The sequence below is a fragment of the Barbus barbus genome (genome assembly GCF_936440315.1).
Source record: "Barbus barbus genome assembly, chromosome: 39".
In the NCBI taxonomy this organism is placed as follows: domain Eukaryota; kingdom Metazoa; phylum Chordata; class Actinopteri; order Cypriniformes; family Cyprinidae; genus Barbus; species Barbus barbus.
Genome location: NC_136717.1, coordinates 21,961,870 through 21,980,244, shown reverse-complemented (window position 1 = coordinate 21,980,244; position 18,375 = coordinate 21,961,870). Strand labels below are relative to the sequence as shown.

Here is an 18,375-nt window from a genome sequence, read left to right as displayed (position 1 = left end):
GACACAAGATTAAATATCAACATTGCATTCTAAGCTGCTATACAGAAAGAGAAAAGACTTTGATCTACAATAAACCTTGATCTACATACAAAGGTTATATGTTGATTAAATCTAACATCTGCTGTTGAGTCATACCAAAAGAATGAGCCTGGTTCAATTGATGATTCATGATGTTTCATATGCAAAAATAGTTTTACAATGACCAACATGTGTTGTCAGTAACAGAAACATTGATGCTATGATATGATTGCATGTGACAATATCAACACCCGATTCATTAATTTATGAGCAGATTTTGAAATTAAATTAATGCTTGTCTAACCTGATCTGAGATTGACCAAGGCTGCATGTTGTTACACAGAAACTCGGTGTATTAATAACTGGAAAATATATGGCTAAAAACTAAAGAAATTGCACTAAAAATGACAAAAATTACTTAAGCAGCATCCAGACTCCAATAAATCTTTAGCATAGACAGTCTACCATGTAGACAAACGGATACAAATTGAGGTTAGCAAAGTCCATGAAAACATCGCTGAAAATCGTTCCTCTGAGATGTTTTATGATATAGAACAGCATAAAAAGTAGTAAGTACAGAATATGGACAGCAAAAACAGCACATTGGGTATAAAAACATAAGAACAAAATTAAATGTACAATAACAGTCATCAGTGCCATGCAGACTTTGAGTTGGAACTAACCAGCCAGTCAGGTGAGATATTTATTAATACTCAGGTGAGGTATTTATTAATAATAACAGTAAAGTCACACCTATAGACAATTAGAGTAATAAACCGTCTTTGACATCAAGGTGTGAGCTTATGACTAACGTGTTTCAGGCTCTATGGAAAATGATGCAAAGTAATTCAAAACTAATGAGTAAGAAGAGATGAGAAACTTGTCCCTGAGAAAGATCAAGACGATGCCCTTTATGAATGGCGTGACTCTGATGTAATGAAATGATCATGGTTTAAGTGTCCAGGATGGCGAAAACAACCATCCAGTGATGAATGTCCACCAGTCTGCACAGCATGATACACTGCTACACAGCACAGCCTTTTTGTGAGGAATCAAAAATACTGACATGAAAAAATTTTTTTGAAAAAAAATAAGTTAAAGTAACCCAAAGAATGTATTAAAATGCAAAGAGGATGAAGAGGGAGCGGCAGCTCAAGTACATGTGGGAAGTGGAAATATACTTGGCAGTCAGAAAATAAAGAAAAAGCGAGACAAAGAGAGAGAGAAAGAACCGAGAGCAGGCTGAATGAAAAGAATCAAACCCATTTAGAGTGTAGACGTTATGGCTTTGCTTTCCTTTCTCATGCATCATTCATTTAGTGTCTGATAATAACAAACCATCATCAAACTCCAAAGATAAATACATGCAACCACAAAGAGATCATATTCAAAATTCAAACAACAATTGAACATTGATTCATGATTCATTTGTTACTCAATCAAGGCTACACTAATTCTCTAAAGATCATATCTGTATTCGGTTCTTACCTTTGCACAACATGAAATATTATGAGAACAGATGGAGACCTTTCAACTAAATAGATTATAATTGAAGATAAACACGTGGCCACATGATTTGTTGAATTAACCTGTCAATAATAAGGCCAAGAGTACACTACCATATAGAAACATGTTTTCCTGAGTGCATTTAACAACCCAGTTTCTTGTTTTTGTAATTGTTATTATGGTATATATATAGATGCTTTCTGCATTTTAACAGCTTTGTACATCAGTGAATCTTTTGAGAAGTTTGGTATGGTACACTGATCATCATTTTGGCTAGAAAATGCTATTAGAATGTTGTGTGGAATTCATCAATAGGCATCAATTAAGGATGCAACTATGTGACCTGCTAGACTGAACCTGCAATTACGTGTTGAGTACTTAAATTTGGCCCTTCTTCTTCTGTGACTTACCATGGGCTGCTGGGGGTATGTGGTGTGCTGTTGGGGAGCTTGAGAGCTGGGAGGGTAGGTGGCCTGTCCAGGCACCTGTTGGGGTTGCGACGTGGCAGGAGAACTATACGACATGCTGAGCTGGCTGAGGTGAGGTTCTGAGAACACGGATGAACCCTGAGCACTATCAAGAGTCCCGTCAGCCACTGGGAAAAGATACGACATTCATAATTAAATAGGAAATGACAGGTAGGTTGATGGACTGATAGGTTGTGTCTAACACTTACAGGCCATTCCACTTTGCGTGTACTGAAGCTGCTGGTCTACATCAGGCTCCTCACACTCAGGCTGGACGAGGCTAGGAGTCGGAGGTTGGGAACCACACTGGCTCTGTGCAGAACCTTGAGAGCCGGGCACGTTCTTCAAAGACTCGCTGGACAACTGCTTCTGCTCCTCCTCCTGCTTGCGTTTCTCTTGCTCGGCTCGCACCTGCTGTCTTTGCTCACGTTTGCGGCAGATCAGGGACACGCGGTCTCTGATGGCCTTGGCCATGGTTTTGTGGTCACCCTCGCAAACATAGCCCGACTCAACCTGTATTTAAACATAGCATATGTTACCATCTATATGTGCTATACCTGATTCAGAGAATCGTTGATAAACCCACCATTTCTTGAGCCACATCTTCTGGCACGTCCCGATGGAGGTCGAAGGAAAACTCGATGGCTTCGTTGTCTTTGTATTTGCCTTTCAATTTCTTGACATCTTCAATGCGCAACCAGAGCTTGATGGCGATCATCTCCCCATCGTCCTCCTCAGCCAACTCCACCCGCACCCCAGTCTCCTCCTGGAAGAAGGCATGGTTCACAAGGTCCTTGATGGCATATCTGTTAAGTAAGAGCCAAAATGATAAGTAAACAAGGCAAAGGAGTTAAATAAGGATAGCCGATCAATAAAATACATTTAGAAGCACATGGCTGACAAAGATCAACCAAGCCACATTTGTTATCTAATTTGGAAGCACAAGGTGGAACATTGGGGCTGTCCAGAATTAATTAATAAAAGAGTCACTGAATGATTCAAGACCTGACTTGAATTTGAGTGTCTCATGAACAAATTGATGTTCATTGGGTTTAAGAACTCTCCAGACATGAAGTTTGATAACTTGGTGCCATTCTGTGGTGAAGTCGCATGAATGTCATGGAAAAAAAAACTTCATCCCTGGTTGTGTAGCGATAAATATTCTATCCAACATTCTATCCTGATTCCATGGAACAAACTCATTCTTAATTCACAACCCAACAAGAGGAGACATAAGAGAAAATCTATCAATGTTTAACATGAACTCCAAATAAAATGTGCATATATTAACAAATTAAACACAGGATGTACGTTCAGTTTTGACCAATTACAACACATTTAAAAAGAGCTGATCCATGACACCTGCATGGAATGATGGATATAAGGGTAAAAGATAAGACTGCACAATCTTTTTACCAAGTCAGACCTCAGGAAAAAAACAAAACAAAAAAAAAATCTCAAGTGGGGTCTGTTGATTAGCTGGATATAGTAGTCATCAGCTTTTCCAATGCTTTATCAGCGGAACATCAGACGTCATCTCACCTTACACTCGACACGCAGTTTGTGATTTTCCATAAAAAAATGTTATGCACTGAAGCAAAACAGAACATCAGCTTTATGACTTTCCACAAATTATTAGGAAAAATACTTCAGATGGTGATCAAGATCATTAAAAAACATATTATAGCTAAAATTCAATATGCATGCAAAATATGAAATCAAGATTTTTTGGCTTGGACATTTAGGTAGTTGGACTTGAACAGAAGACAGTCTGGTCAAGGCTAATGTTTTTTCTGTGGCGTGAGGACACAGCGCACTCTTCGCTGGCTTGGCGTGATCACAGATCCATTTCACAGAGTGGCTTGCTGCTGGAATTTTTCCAAAACAGCGTGTGGTAAAACCACTTATCTACTGCTACTATTCACATTCCACATGGAGGACCATACGCCTAAAGATTGCGATATACACTTACAAGTTCAGTGTATCTGAGGGCAGGCTCATGGCACACGTCGCTGAGAACTGAGGTATGACTAGATGAATGCATTCTGTGAACACAGCGTGGGTACTAGGGACAGCCATACCTTTCATCTTTGTTTTGGCGAATACATCCCTCGATGATCTCTTTCACCTCTGGAATGGCTACCTTGTCGAAACTGCCAGGTTTAACTCCCTGTGGGGTAAAAACACAAAAGAACATTAAAAGCAACATGTCTTTTGTGCTGTGAAAGAAATCCCTTTAGAGCTCCACAGGGTCTCAACAAGACTACATATGGTGCATGCTTTACGCGCTTTAGTGCCTGCCAGGTGAAAATCATGTGATCAATTTCTCAACAAACCACACAATTTGAGATGGCAGAAGACGAGCCAAAGTTTAATACTTAGGGTTGAGAGTTTATTCAGATTCCTAACCGCAAGTATGAGCAATAGTAATGTCTGCCATTGTAAGCATTAATAACAAAAGTGTTTTTTGAAGGTATGTGGTTTGCATTATAGTGAAACCCGTGACTTTCCAGATATAGCTTAGTTTATCTGACAGATTAATTCATTTTACTGAACAAAGTTACCTTTTCAGTCATCAGGAACACTTACATCTATTAGGCCAGGAGTTTTTGGAGGAAGAAAACCGAAAAAAAAAAATTATGAATAATCTTTTGAAAATTGATAATATTATTTCCCAAAAATATTTTAAAGATTCATTTTGGCTTTAGTACAATGATGACATATTTATCCAATTATTTACAGTAACTATTCATTTTTTTATTAAGATACACATAAAACACTAAAACAGAATTCCTTTACAGATTATAATTCAATTTAATATCTAACTAATTTAATTAATATCTAATTTAATATATAAGATGAGGTTACAGAGAGTATTAGTACAAATTCTGCTATAAAAAAAAGGTAATTTTACTAATAAATATTGTTAATTTATCATTTACTTCACTCTTTAAAATACAGACAAAACTTTGGTCACCTCAGGGGTAAATGTTTAATTCATTTTATTAAATTTCACTTCATCTCTACAAATCAGAATGGATTTCTAGCAACACAATCTCATTACCAGCCATCAGATTTAGTACTGGAAAACAAATTCCACCACGAGATAAAACCAACATATTACAAATCAGTCTTACTCAACAAATATCTTCTGCAACTTTTCCTTTAAAATCATTTAACATTAACAAAGCCTACATAAAGCTAGAGCTGTCAAAACCACCCAAGACAAAAAGAGTGCAAGAAACTTACAAGTGAAATCCAGGAACACTGTGTTGCTTTACAGAGTGGTCTGTCTGAACTATTACTCCCCCCGTCTCAGCATTACCTCCTTATATAAGTCTGTAACCCCCCTCAAATTCCAGTGCCAAACAAAGTTAAGGATGACAGAGTATCTAACAGAATTAAGGCAGAACGGCGAAGTATTCCGATAACAAGGTGATTTAAAAAGCTTGTTACGGATGTTGTGAATGTGTCCCCTAAAGCCAGATACATGCTGTTCCCCAGCTCTCCTACCAGTTAACAAAGGCGGAAAATTAGAAGCAATCATTTTGTATTTAACAAAGAAGAGAGAGAGGAAGTCTCCTGGAACAGCTGGGGGTGGATGCAGAAAAGGAACAAAAGCAATCTTCAACTTCTACTTTGTCCAGCTCCCCAGGTGAATTAGTGTTACGATGCATAAGCATGCTGAAGAATACTATTTTCTGGTTGAACGCCTTCGATGCCGCATCTCGAAATTACTTTCAAGGGTTGGAAGATACAGCCAAACGACTAGGACATTATATCCAAACTAGACTTTACAATTTTTTTTCATGTTCACCTCGAGTTTCTATGATATTCTGGTGAACATGCTGGTACGAAATGTGATCAAGGGCTTATTTTGGACTGTTTTATCATCTGGTAAGCATAAATTGTGAATGTTAAGTTACATTCTGAAGTGTAATACTTGGCAAGAGCACATGTACAGCCAATACTCACATGACTTTACGCCACAAATCTGATGCCATTGTTGTCGACAAACCAATTTTCCAGTGAATAACTGGGAACACTCTGTCCAGTGCTATTCATTTCAGCTCCACCTCTAAAGCCTTTGCTTTAATCACTATAAAAATAAAAGGGAAGATCTGCATTGTAGTCAAACCTGTGTGGCTCTAATTCCATGAACATTTCAGTAAAACGGTCAGACTGAAACCACTCCATGCTCACTGCTTTGAGATTACAGGCAGCGTTTGCAGATGCTTCGACAGAAAGAACAAATCTAAACCGTTTCATCGTAATGAAAGCATTTACTCTAGGCCTAGATGGGACAAGTCCCACATCTGTCTGTGAGGGTAACCTCGGGTCCGATGAGCTTAAAATGCTTTCAGATTGCGTAAAGCTTAAATTGCTTCTCTCAGTGAACTGTTGTGCCTGTGCGATTGGATTTCATGAGATTAAAAAGCCATCGGGCAGGGTGGACGCCAGTTTTCCAGACAGGCGGATAGAACTGGTGAAATCTAGGATGTGCTCTGCACTTTCCAAAGCTAACAGGTGGAAAGGGTAACACCTCTACACCTGACTCAAGAGTGAGGATGAAAAGAAACAGACAACCTTTTCTGTACCACAATGTTAACTCAACAAAAGCACTCTAGAGCCTTCTACAATCACTTTTTCAATGACTAGAGTTACAAAAACATTCAGTCAAATGGAGAGGATTCAGTATGAAGAATCAGTACTGCTCCCTACTGGTGAGCCCCTCATTGGCTTATCATAGTCCTCTGCCAGTTGTTTTCTGCCTCTGCTGATCATGTTTTCAACCTCCAGCATCATATGATCACCCTATTGACCTGAACGAGAATAAAAAAGCTCATGACTTCCTTATACCCCCCCCCCCCCCCTCCCCCTCCTCTTCTCTGCCAATGATATTAAAGGACATCAATGTAGGGAAAGTCTGATTCAATTTATAAACTGCAGCAACATGACTGGCCTTGTCCAGCCTTCTAACAATGGTCTTGGACTCATATATAGCCATACTCTCAGGGACATTCACCTCGATTGTTCTGATGACAACATTGTATGTTCATAAATAGATGGATAGTTTCAAGCACCTTCAACGATGATTACATCACAACGGCTTAAAAGAGATCTGAAATAAATAAATCCAAAAGAAACTGAAAAAAAAGATTGCGGAATATTTTGAGTTCAAACGAGACCAAGTCAGTCAAACACAAAACTACATTAAAGCCGGAGAGAGCAATTGTTCGAGCCAGAGACTGACTTCATGGAAAGTCAACACATGACGCACCACAAGCTGATATCAGTGACGGCTGTAAAGCTGATTTAATCAAAGCAAATTTTTTTTTTATTGCAACTGGCAGGAAAAAAGAACCTTACAAATCCAGACATCCAACTGTTTTAATTTTGGACAATTACTTCTTATTGGGTGGATCTGGGATAAGGTTGGGCTGTATGACAACCAGTAAACTGGTCAAAATTTTTCAATAACTTTGAACATGGCTCATCCAGTCAGAATTTAGGGTCACAACAATCAGTTTTATAATATTAAAATGTACGGTTTTGAGTCTTTTGTTTTGCACTGATGCCAGACTTTTTCAGTTGTCCATTGTAAAGTATCTTCATTTCCATAATAAAACAAAACAAAAGTAAATAGAAAAAAACAATTCAGATGATGTACCTTTTGCGTCTAAAATAATAAATTCATTGGCTTATCCAAAAATAGGCATTACCATATAAATATTAAAATATTTTTTTTAAGAAATGAATACTTGTATTCATCAAGGATGCATTAAATTTATCAAAACTGACAGTAAACATTTATAATGTTAAAAAGGAGATCTGTTACAAATAATTATAATTTAATTCAATTAAATTCCATTTCAACAATTATAATAAAGGAATGTTTCTTGAGCAGCAAATCAGCATATTAGAATGATTTCTGAAGGATCATGTGACACTGAAGACTGGAGTGATGCAGAAAATTCAGCTTTGCCATTACAGGAATACATTAAATGTTAAAATTAGTGCTGTCAAGCGATTAATCGCGTCCAAAATAAAAGTTTTTGTTTACATGTGTGTGTGTGCTGCTGTGCATATTTATTATATACAAATACAAACACATGCATGTATATATTTAAGAAAAATGTTATGTTTATATATTAAGTATATTTATATATAATATAAAATATAAGAATATAAATACATAAATGTATATGCATGTAAATATTTTCAAAATATATGCTGTATGTGAGTGTATCTATATATACATAATAAATATACAGTACACACGCATATATTATGTAAACAAAAACTTTTTAATCGTTTTTGCAATTAATCATTTGACAGCACTAGTTAAAATATATATTTATATGTATATTTCACAACATTACAGTTTTTATTTTATTTTTGATCAAATAAACGCAGCCTTGGTGAGCAAACTTTTGAACATTAATGTATATTGTGATATATATATACTGTTAATATTACATAAATGTAAGATTTTGGTCATACCGCCTACTCCTCGTCGCACAAAAGCATTCATTTGAATGACACAGTTGTATGTTGCTTACATAATCTCATGCATAGTGTGACGCCTCCAGCTGTGGGCAGGTTCCACTGAGCGCATAACAAGCTTCTTTTATTGAATTATTTCATAAGTAGAATCCTGAGGAATGTGTGGGTGTAATGACAGAGCTGGCAAAGATTATAGCAGAAGGAGAGAGGAGGCGGCGCCCAAAGTGAATGAGCGACAGAGAGCGAGCAGAGGTGTGTGAGGGTACTCACGCTGGTGACTCTGCGATAGATTTGAGCGGGGTTCTGACACTCGGAGTACGGGTACTCAGAGGTAGCCATCTCCAGCATGCACATTCCGAAGGCGTACACATCCACCGACTCGTCGTATTTTTCCTCGTACATCTCAGGCGCCATGAACTCAGGGGTACCTTAAATCAAAAGAACCATTCAGAACTCTCAGTGCCTGAGATCTCTACTCACCCCAGCAGGGCCAGGGAGAGGAAGTGAGAGAGGAGGAGGAGGACAACTGCACTGTTGCTCCGTGTGGCCCTGAGAGGAGAGAAAGAGGGGGAGCAAAAGATATGGAGAAAAGGAAAAATAAAAATAAAAAAAAGAGGAAGGGGGAAAACCAGCCTCAGTTATTTAGCAGTGAAAGAATCCAGTTTTTCTCTGCAAGGCCTTTAGATTTTCTACTGCAGTACTTTAGACTAGTGCACAAAGCAGCCAAGCATCATCTCGCAAACAGGAGTTGATTTAAGCCAGAAGCACATGCGTTGGTGCAGGTTACTTTTAGAGCTGATTGATGGGCTTCGAAACAGTGTTTATCTTTACAACACGGCCGTGCCGCCAACACGTTAAATGGCGTACCGGACAGCGGTGGGCGACTAGCTATGGAACTTGATCTATGTCAACAACACAGTTATGGAAAACACATGACCGACTCACCTTTCTACTAGCCTGTAACGAGAGAAGGTTAAGCAGGTTAAAGCACAGAGCAAGCCCATAGCTAGTGAGCGAAGACTCTCGTGCACTAGCGCGTGTTAAAAGGCCTCACACAGGAAAACAAGCTAACATATAGATTCATATTTGAAATATTTCCGTTTTTGGATTAGGTTGCTTTGTTGACTTACCACTTACTCGCCATTTTTTAGAATACTTACTGTATGAACTGCAGGACATTAAATAACCCATACAGTGGAGTGAGACCAGCTGAGATTATAGCCCTACAGTTTAAAGGAAAAAATTCTCAAAAACCAGGAAAAAAAAACAAAAAAACAAAATTTTTTAGATGAGACAGAGAGAAGGGATCCAGAAAAAAATGTATTACAATATCTAAACCATCTGAAAAGGAAGAGGGGGAAAAAACTGATGAAGCAATCAGGAAAACCTTTGGAAAAAGATGTTAGACATTACTGGCAGCACGAGAATTTCTAGGACTTTAATAATTATAGACCACAGGTTCCAAACCAAAGTGTTTATTCTGTTAATAATGATGTGAAAAATTCCCATAGCACACTTACTAACAAAGCGTTATCCACCATGCCGCTTTGTTGCTATTCTTAAGGCATATATTACCCAAAATACCCCAAAGTTTATGGAAACTTAGAGTGTTTTCACCTGTTGCATTTACAGGCCAATTAGTTTCAGGTGGGAAACAGCAGGATCTAAAGGTGTTCCCCCAGTTTATAAGACGTTCTCCTCTGGTTTTCCCCCGTCCCCCTCCCCAAATTAAAACGTGTACCCTTGGCTGCCTGGAAAACTGTGGTCTAAGGTGAAGAGTGTAGCTCCGAGCTACAGCATGCCTTACATATCTGTGCGTAACTTGACAGCAAATGCCCCACCTTCCCAATTTCACCTTATCATAGAAAAGACAAGCAGTGACATGATACATATTTTGCATTGTATACGCCATGGTGAACTGACTTGGGAGGTGGGGAAAGCAAGAAAGTTCTAGCTCTGGGTCATACCTATGACACTCTTAGCGAATGATGAGCGCTTGAGGGTGGCCAAGCCTAGATCGCCGATCTTAACGGAGCCAGTAGGACCGGTAATGAAGATGTTGTCGCACTTAAGGTCCCGGTGAATGATGGGAGGAGCCCTGGTGTGGAGGAAGTGCAGGCCCTTCAAGATTTGCCGGCACCAGCTCCGCAACACCTTTATCTTCATCACCTTGAAACGCTTCAGATACCTGAGGAACAAAGAGTTGAGAATTATCACTATGTTCTTTTTCACTAGACCTTGACAGAGTAAAAACAAACAGCAGACGTATCAATGTAAGATGATACAAGTTTCCAGGTTTGACAATCATGTCTTGGATTTCAACCAATGAAATGAAAATCAATTGAGAAAACTCTACTCAAAAGCTCAATAAGATCTCATTTCAGTCCATATGAGGATCAGGGAGAATTAAATGATTACATGATGATGGGTCTGGGCATTTGAAGCATCCATATGGACAGTTGCATTCTCTTCTATGAGTCCCAGATAGAGAGGACAACAGCGTGTGAAGAAGGCGGTACAGCACTTTCGTTAGATTAGCTTGGCCTAATCAAATCTTGGAGCCAGGCCATAGCCAGGATTTGGCCTTGTAATCCTCATTACAACAATCTACTCAGTTCAGGCACCAATACAGGAGGAGCTTGGTACCCTTTATCCCATAATGCCCTAGGCGTAGACGGGCACAAGCAAAACAGAACATATACAGTAGCACAACTGACTCCTTTGTTATGCGACACGACTTTATTTTAATTTGACACACCGTTTCCGCTCCAACCTGTTTGTCTTGAGAAGAATCAGATAACTGTCTGAAGAAACATCGGTTTATGGATAACTAATTGTGATTCAGAAATCGAATCCTTTCCTCTTCTTTTTCCTCTTCTCATAGTAAAAGAAAAATGGTTGAATAACATCGGTTCAGATGAAACTGGTTTTGCAAGGCAACGCGAAAAGAGATATTAGAAGAGCATTTTTGTTTAAACGGATTATCTCTTTAGTTTGCTTAGTAAGACTGTAGCGAGCAATAAGTAGTGCTACGCCCAATAGCAGGAGGTGGGTGGTGGTACAGGGCGGCTTTGATGGAGTGTGGCGGCTGACTGACAGGTGGGAACGGAGCCAAGGGTAAGTCCCGAGGCGATACTGGAGAAAGCAACAAAGCCTGATTCAAAACTGTCTCATCACTCAACACACCCAGCGGCTCCCAGAGGGCCCCAACAGGCTGTTTTCCAGCTACACCAAAAACTCTCTCCGCACTTCTCGAAACAATAAATTACTTTAAAACATTCCGTCCTCAACTATATACACCATCAAAGGCCTGAAACATTCAAGAAAATGTTATGAATTTTGATTGTCAGATTTATCTTTCAGATCAACTACTGTCACAGAGCACTAGTCTGAATAATCTGTTTATGTACAGTATGTTTCAGTCCGAAATGTTGGACTAGAAAGCTTTAAAAGGTCTTTTATGTGAGCATACAGGAACAGGGTGAGGGACAAACCACCCCCTGAGCAGTTATGTCTTCGGCAACCCAGACAGAAATGAGAACAAAGATTAGTTTAGGCATGGGCATGTCTGTAGGACGCTCCGTTTCTACCTGACCTCTTGATCACTGTTTATCTTTGCGGTGGAGGAGCAGCCATGCAGAACGCCACACATTGCCGGGATGCCAGGGCTGATTAATACAAAGCAAGCCTGACATTGTTTCTCATTTTTCCTTTTTCGCTCATCTCCCCATGTCTCCTCCTGGCAGCAATAGTGGCGTTCCTGTTGTTGTGAGCTGTGACAGATAGCTAATTGTGTGTGACTAAGGGTCTGAGGATGACGGATCTTTGTTGGACTCCTTTTTATGTGTCCTGGAAACCCATAACAAATGATTACAATCAAAATGTTTAATCTGTTCCTATGTTAAAGGGCCAACCCAGTTCAATATGCCTGCAGCATTTATTGATTTTCTTGGTGACGTCTTCTTGTGCATGAGTCACCAGTTACTCTGGTGACTATAGTCTCTATGCTACATTTCTATGAACTGATTTGAAAGGTGGGAAAAGCAAGAATGGTATAATAGTCAGGTACTAGTATTTAAGTGGGTGTATATGACTGTTTGTGTCGGAGCCCATACATCCACAGGATGGGGCTGCTGGTCCAGTTTGTGGTTCGCTACAGCCTCCAGCATCTGTTCAGTACCCACAATGCCTGTCTCACATGAAGGTGACATGCCACTCTTCCCCTGCGATCACTCTGGTAACAGTTCTAACTCAATCGCTCTATTGTGATTGTGTTTTGTAACAGATAATCACAGCCTCTGTGGACGGTCCGCTAATGGCGATGGACATGAGGCTGTTGAAAAGCATGTTTGAAAGGCCATCCTGTTGTTGCATTTGAATGCTGTACCACAATACAGTATTAACTGCAGCAGACGCTGTGAATTGGAAAAAAAAACGTGACAGAATGAAAAACCTGGGTAACACACTTTATGTAAGTGTTAACAATCATTTACATAACACCACAATCCTAACAAAATAAATGACACACTTTTGCAGAATTTTGCATTTGACCATTCATTAAGCAACATTATGTTGGACACACAATATAATATAGAAGTGGACCAGACGCTTTTAACTCACGTTTTTAGGGTTCCTGATGTCATGAGCTCCGTCACCAGCACAATACACTTGCGGCCTTTGGAGGGCAACTCCCATGAATCATAAAAACGCACGATGTTTGGGTGCTGCAGGCCTTTCAACATGCCGGCCTCTTCCTTGAAGCGCTGGCGCTCTGATCTCGACAGCTTCCGATCCTGCAAGGACAAGAACAGAAGACATATAAACCTTTTAGCTACTTGTTTTACTTAAATGTGATGGAAACCATACTTAACAACCATTTATTGTATGTTAATCATTTCTCACTGAGCGGAGAGTGTAAAGATGTACTTTAAATCAAATGCCATGGCTTTATGTTAAACCACTATAGCTCACGGGGGAACTAGAGGGGGTCCACTCAACCTTAAATAACGTAACCTGACCCCAGATTCCTGCCAGACCTCCAAAAGAGCCTCTATAGACAAAGCATAAAGCACAGGAGGGGACAAGACTCAACCAGTTTAAACACAAAGTGGTCCTCTTATCCTGTGCTTAATCCCTGTACGGACCACACACAAAACGTACCTATAAGATAAAGAAACTACAAAAGCTCTGTGCAACTGGTTTGACGTGACTGGACACTACATCTCCCTTGACTCTCTAATCTACCCACAAAACCTCTCTGATATTCTATCCAGGGTAGCCTGACCTGCCCAGCCACAACAGTGTCAGGGATTTTGGATGGAACGCACCTCCCTGCGCATGTGGGTATCCAAGTGTTGACGTCAAAGTTCCTTTCCGGTCAAGCTGAGCTCTTATCAGCAGTTTAAACAGTGTGCGCAAGCCTGATCATTAATCATTATTATGACTGCTCCAGCAACTGCCAGTGATTAATTAATCCAATGGCACTTTGTGGAAAAAAGGGCCACTTTTCTGTGGCCTACTTTCACACAACCACAGCGCTTAAATCATATGTATTACGTGAGCACTAGTTCCATTCTGCGAAAGACTTGCCCAGCATACCTGGTGAGAAAATTGCAACGTGCATCTTATAAAAGCTATATGTAAGAGTTCAGTGAGGACACCTATAGATTCTCCGGCTATCTGCAACCAGTCTATTCGGTGTCATTGATGTGCTGCCATTCCAGAATGCTGATGGTGGCATTCTTTCTCCACATTAATGCAGACAGTCATTCATTTCGCAAATGCACTAACAACCGTACTAGCAGCAGGCATCTGCAACCCATTAAGTACCACTAATCCCAAAGGACAGTAGAGGGAGAGAGAGAAACAAAAGGGATTCAGCCTTAGATGGGGGAATGAAAGTGTAAACACTATTGACTAGGGTTCAGTGCAATGAGAGCAGAAAAAAAAACGTGATGGAGAATGAGAAAATGCAAACATGTACTCCTGTTGTGTACACTTGCATACTGTGATGGTATTCAGGTAGTTGGGTATGAATATGCTGACAGTTTAACTAACTTGCTCTAACTTGCAACTGTAGAAGTAGACAGTTCACGTTAATGCCCACTATGGCGTCCCTTTTGGTGCAAAATTGAGATTGGAAGCATTCATGTACTCGCGTACAGTTTGATTTTGGGTCCCTGGACCACATTTTGAGGCCAAACTTTAAAGGAAGGCAGTGCTCTGAGTCTCCTCTCTGCAAACAGAGGCCTTCTTATTTCCCATCTCACTGCATCTGTAGATAATCTAATCAATGGCTGATAACGCAGGACAAAGGAAGAGGTCTTCTGCAGCATTCTGGGGGTTGCAGCTCTGCTAGTCTCTCTTCAGGTCTGGGGCGAAAAGACCTCATTGATTGCGACTTAAATGGAAATTCTTCACTCTCACTCTCTCTCTCTCTCTCTCTCTCTCGCTGATAAGACACAGGAAGGATAAACAAGTGTTGCGTTTAACTTTGGCACATCATGCAAGCTTGTATTGGCAAACCGCAAGCGTCACTTTTAGCACTCCGCTTCTCAAAATAAAAACACAGGTGCTTGTGCTCTTCTAAATCATGTGATGCAAATAATTGAGGGTTTGGTTACAGGAGTAAACACAGCTTTAACAGACAACACATTGTAGGTTAAACTACATAAAACAGACAAATTAGACAAGGAAACCCTTGCAAGTGGAGGCAACTACTGTAAAGCGAGAGAGAGAGAGAGAGAGAGAGAGAGAGAGAAATATATTTAAAATACCCAAGATACCCGTGTTTACAGATATTATTTCTTAGCAGACAGATACAGAATTCTCAACAGCTGAAAATAGGGCTTCAAAAGGTAAAACACTGAATTATTAAAGAGCAGTTTGAATAATTAGTAACGTTTCTGACTCTCTATTGAGTAAATTCTGCCTTTGTCAAAATAAGCATTAATTTGGTTCAAAAACACTTTTAAACTTTTGAAGGTAAGGTGTGTGGGTGTAAAAGAGACCGCATATGTGCCCTTCTTATCTATTAACTAACTCACAGGCAAACAGATCAGCTTTTATCTCTAGTTCTGCTTAGCCAGTCACGTGAGCTTGTGCAGTTCAGTGAACAATCAGCTGTTTACTCTACTGTCGCACATAAAATATCTTTTGGTCTACACCTCTGGCCTGGCATGGAGATATAAACGCAGCTGTGGTGCCCTCCTGTCTGTAAACAAGTCAAAAAATACCGCAGTAACAAGATACAGCAGCGAGCCTTTCTATAAAACTCACCACTGCTCTTTTCTGAGAAAATAAGCCAAATGCTAATACAATAATGATAATGGATATGTTGCCAACACCTGAAATTGAATTAACACAGAGCTGCTCTGTTTTGCTCAAAAGGCTGAGTCGTTTTTACTGCAGTGCTATTTCTACAGAGTAATGGGACAGATGGTGTTTGGCCCGCCGAGCGGCATCAATGCAGATGGGAGACTCTCACCTGATAGCATTTTGCAGAAATTGTGTGGGTGCACAATAAGATACAATAAGACACTCGTAGATGTGGCGGGAACTGGATCAAAGCAGCATCGACCACATCACAGAGCTAGACTAAATATGTAGTAAGAGCAAACCGAACATCATTTCAATCAGTGGATCAAATCTGTGAAGCAGGCTGAGAATGAGGCAGCTGTGAGAGCGGCCTCTGAATAACAGCGCACTTGAATAAACCCTGAGATTTGCATTTGTAAAAAGGCAAATAAAACGTATTGGCATGACTCATGCTAGCGGGTTGCATAGCATTCTCGTAGGCAATGCCAGTGGGGAATGGAACGAACGGTAGATCAAAGCTCAGAGATAAGAGCTGGCTTCAGTAAATGGTGAACCTCAACAGTTACAGATAAAACTAGAGGCTCCTGAACTCTGGGATGGTTACCATGTGCGCAACGGGTCAGGCGATGCTCAAGTCCAAACAGAGGTTGCGTGAACCAAACAAATTCTGTCGTTTACCAAATTTCTAACTATTTACAGATAATTCAAATGCTTTCTGCCATTTTGACATAAATATAAAGTATCTGGTCTTCTGCAATTCCCTACTTTAGAAACTAGTGGAGTTCATTCATGGTGTACCGTTCAATCAAATGCTGTCATTTTCATATAGCGAGAAAAGAATAACACAAGCGCTTAGCATTGATATCAGAAAAGTTCTTGTGATATCAAAGTCACATTAATGTATTTAATTAGGTAAATAAGTCTATTTAAATAAAAGGGAAGAATATAAATACAGACAGAAAATAATAATAGTTAATAGAATAATAATAATAGAATTTTCATTTATTTATAATGAATTAATAAATACCTAAAAATACATTAAGGTTTTAATTAGTCAAATAAGTCTATTTAAATAAAGAAATTTTAATTAAATATTAATTAAAAAAATACAATAAAAAACATGAAGAAATGACTATAAATAAATATTTTACAGGCAGACACCACATTATGAAAAAGTATTTTATACAACAAAGATTACTGGAATATATTTTACAAAAAATTAAATACAAATAAATATTTAATATGCAATTTCTTTGTTATATACATTTACTAGCAATTTCCAAATGAAAACTGTTTCACCACCACCTTTTTTAGTTTGAGAGCATGATAAAAAAGTATAACACAATCTGTCAAAGTGACATGGCCAACTCGCTTAAAACTAACTAAATTATGCTAGGTAGACAACAAATGTATTACAAGAACTTTTTTGACAGAATACTTCATATCTATGCAGAATGAATTTGCAGTCCACCTGGAACAAACTACTTGAGTTAAGAAAAGTTGGAGTTATAACTGTAGGGCTATTATGATGATTTTCTTAACAGAAGTGGTTTGTTGTAACCGGCTACAGGGTTCTGGCAAAACATACAGCCCTCCATAAGCTAATTTTCTCTGCCATAGGAGGAAGTGTTAGTCCTCCGAGAGCAGACAGCTGCTGAGTTCTGTGTCTGCCAGGCTACAGATCTAATGATTCGCATCAGGCCATGAACACATCTTTTAAAACACGGCCTGACAGTCCATGCTAAAGTTCACTTCAGCAGGGGAACTTTCCAAACAGTTTACAGAACAAACAGAGCTGCTTTTCATATGCAGCCCATTCATTTCTCATGTTCATATAAAATAGTTGATCCTTATTCAGAGTATGCTAACACCATCGTGGAGTGAAGACCAGATCCTCGGTTACACTTGCACTGTAATATGTCACATCTGTCCAATCTCATGCCAAAAAATGAATGAAGGGGGGAAAAAAACTGGCCCCGGGCCCTGGTTTCTAAGAACACAAATCCATATCTGTGACAGTACTTTTCCACAATAATGGGATCCAAACTGCAGAACCTTGTTTTGGGCCTCTTGTTTGGCAGTTGGGCCAGATGCACTGCAAAGTGAACAAGTGTGTGCTTTGGCATTGATCTGCGAAAGTTTAAGGTGGTAAAAAAAGTGGTACTGTGAACATTAAAGAACAAAACATACTCTGGGTAGTAGATTAAAGCTCAGTTTCAATACAATACAACTTCAAGTAAGTATGGAGTTAAACATGTCCGTTCATCAGTAATGACTATTTTCACAGCTTTGATGCTATGCATATGTTATTATGAGGCATTCTTTAAAATATGTAACAAGATCCAAGCTCAGTTTCTCCAACCAAGGGCTCAGTGGCTTGAAACAGGTAGAAGACCCCTGGTTTAACGATTCTCAGCGAGCAAGTTATTTAAACAGTCAGCAAATTTAATGGCATGTAGTTTGAAATCTAACACTTCCCTTTGGGTTTTCTTACCACCGCAGTAATGCAAGAATTCATGTTAAGTATGTATGTGTACATGCATATGTTGGCCAAGCATCT

The 18,375-nt window shown here is 39.4% G+C and overlaps 1 protein-coding gene across 1 annotated transcript in view; it reads right to left on the bottom strand.

Annotated features, from left to right (window-relative positions):
• Positions 1–18,375, bottom strand: part of LOC306858421 (serine/threonine-protein kinase WNK1-like) — a 77,354-nt gene that overhangs the window by 26,974 nt on the left and 32,005 nt on the right. The window contains exons 3-9 of the mRNA XM_079398966.1: positions 13,119–13,291; positions 10,466–10,686; positions 8,769–8,926; positions 4,073–4,161; positions 2,578–2,797; positions 2,201–2,504; positions 1,935–2,119 (exon numbers count right to left, since the gene is read on the bottom strand). Coding sequence (XP_079255092.1) covers positions 1,935–2,119; positions 2,201–2,504; positions 2,578–2,797; positions 4,073–4,161; positions 8,769–8,926; positions 10,466–10,686; positions 13,119–13,291 — 1,350 coding nt within the window. The remainder of the gene's footprint in view (positions 1–1,934; positions 2,120–2,200; positions 2,505–2,577; positions 2,798–4,072; positions 4,162–8,768; positions 8,927–10,465; positions 10,687–13,118; positions 13,292–18,375) is intronic.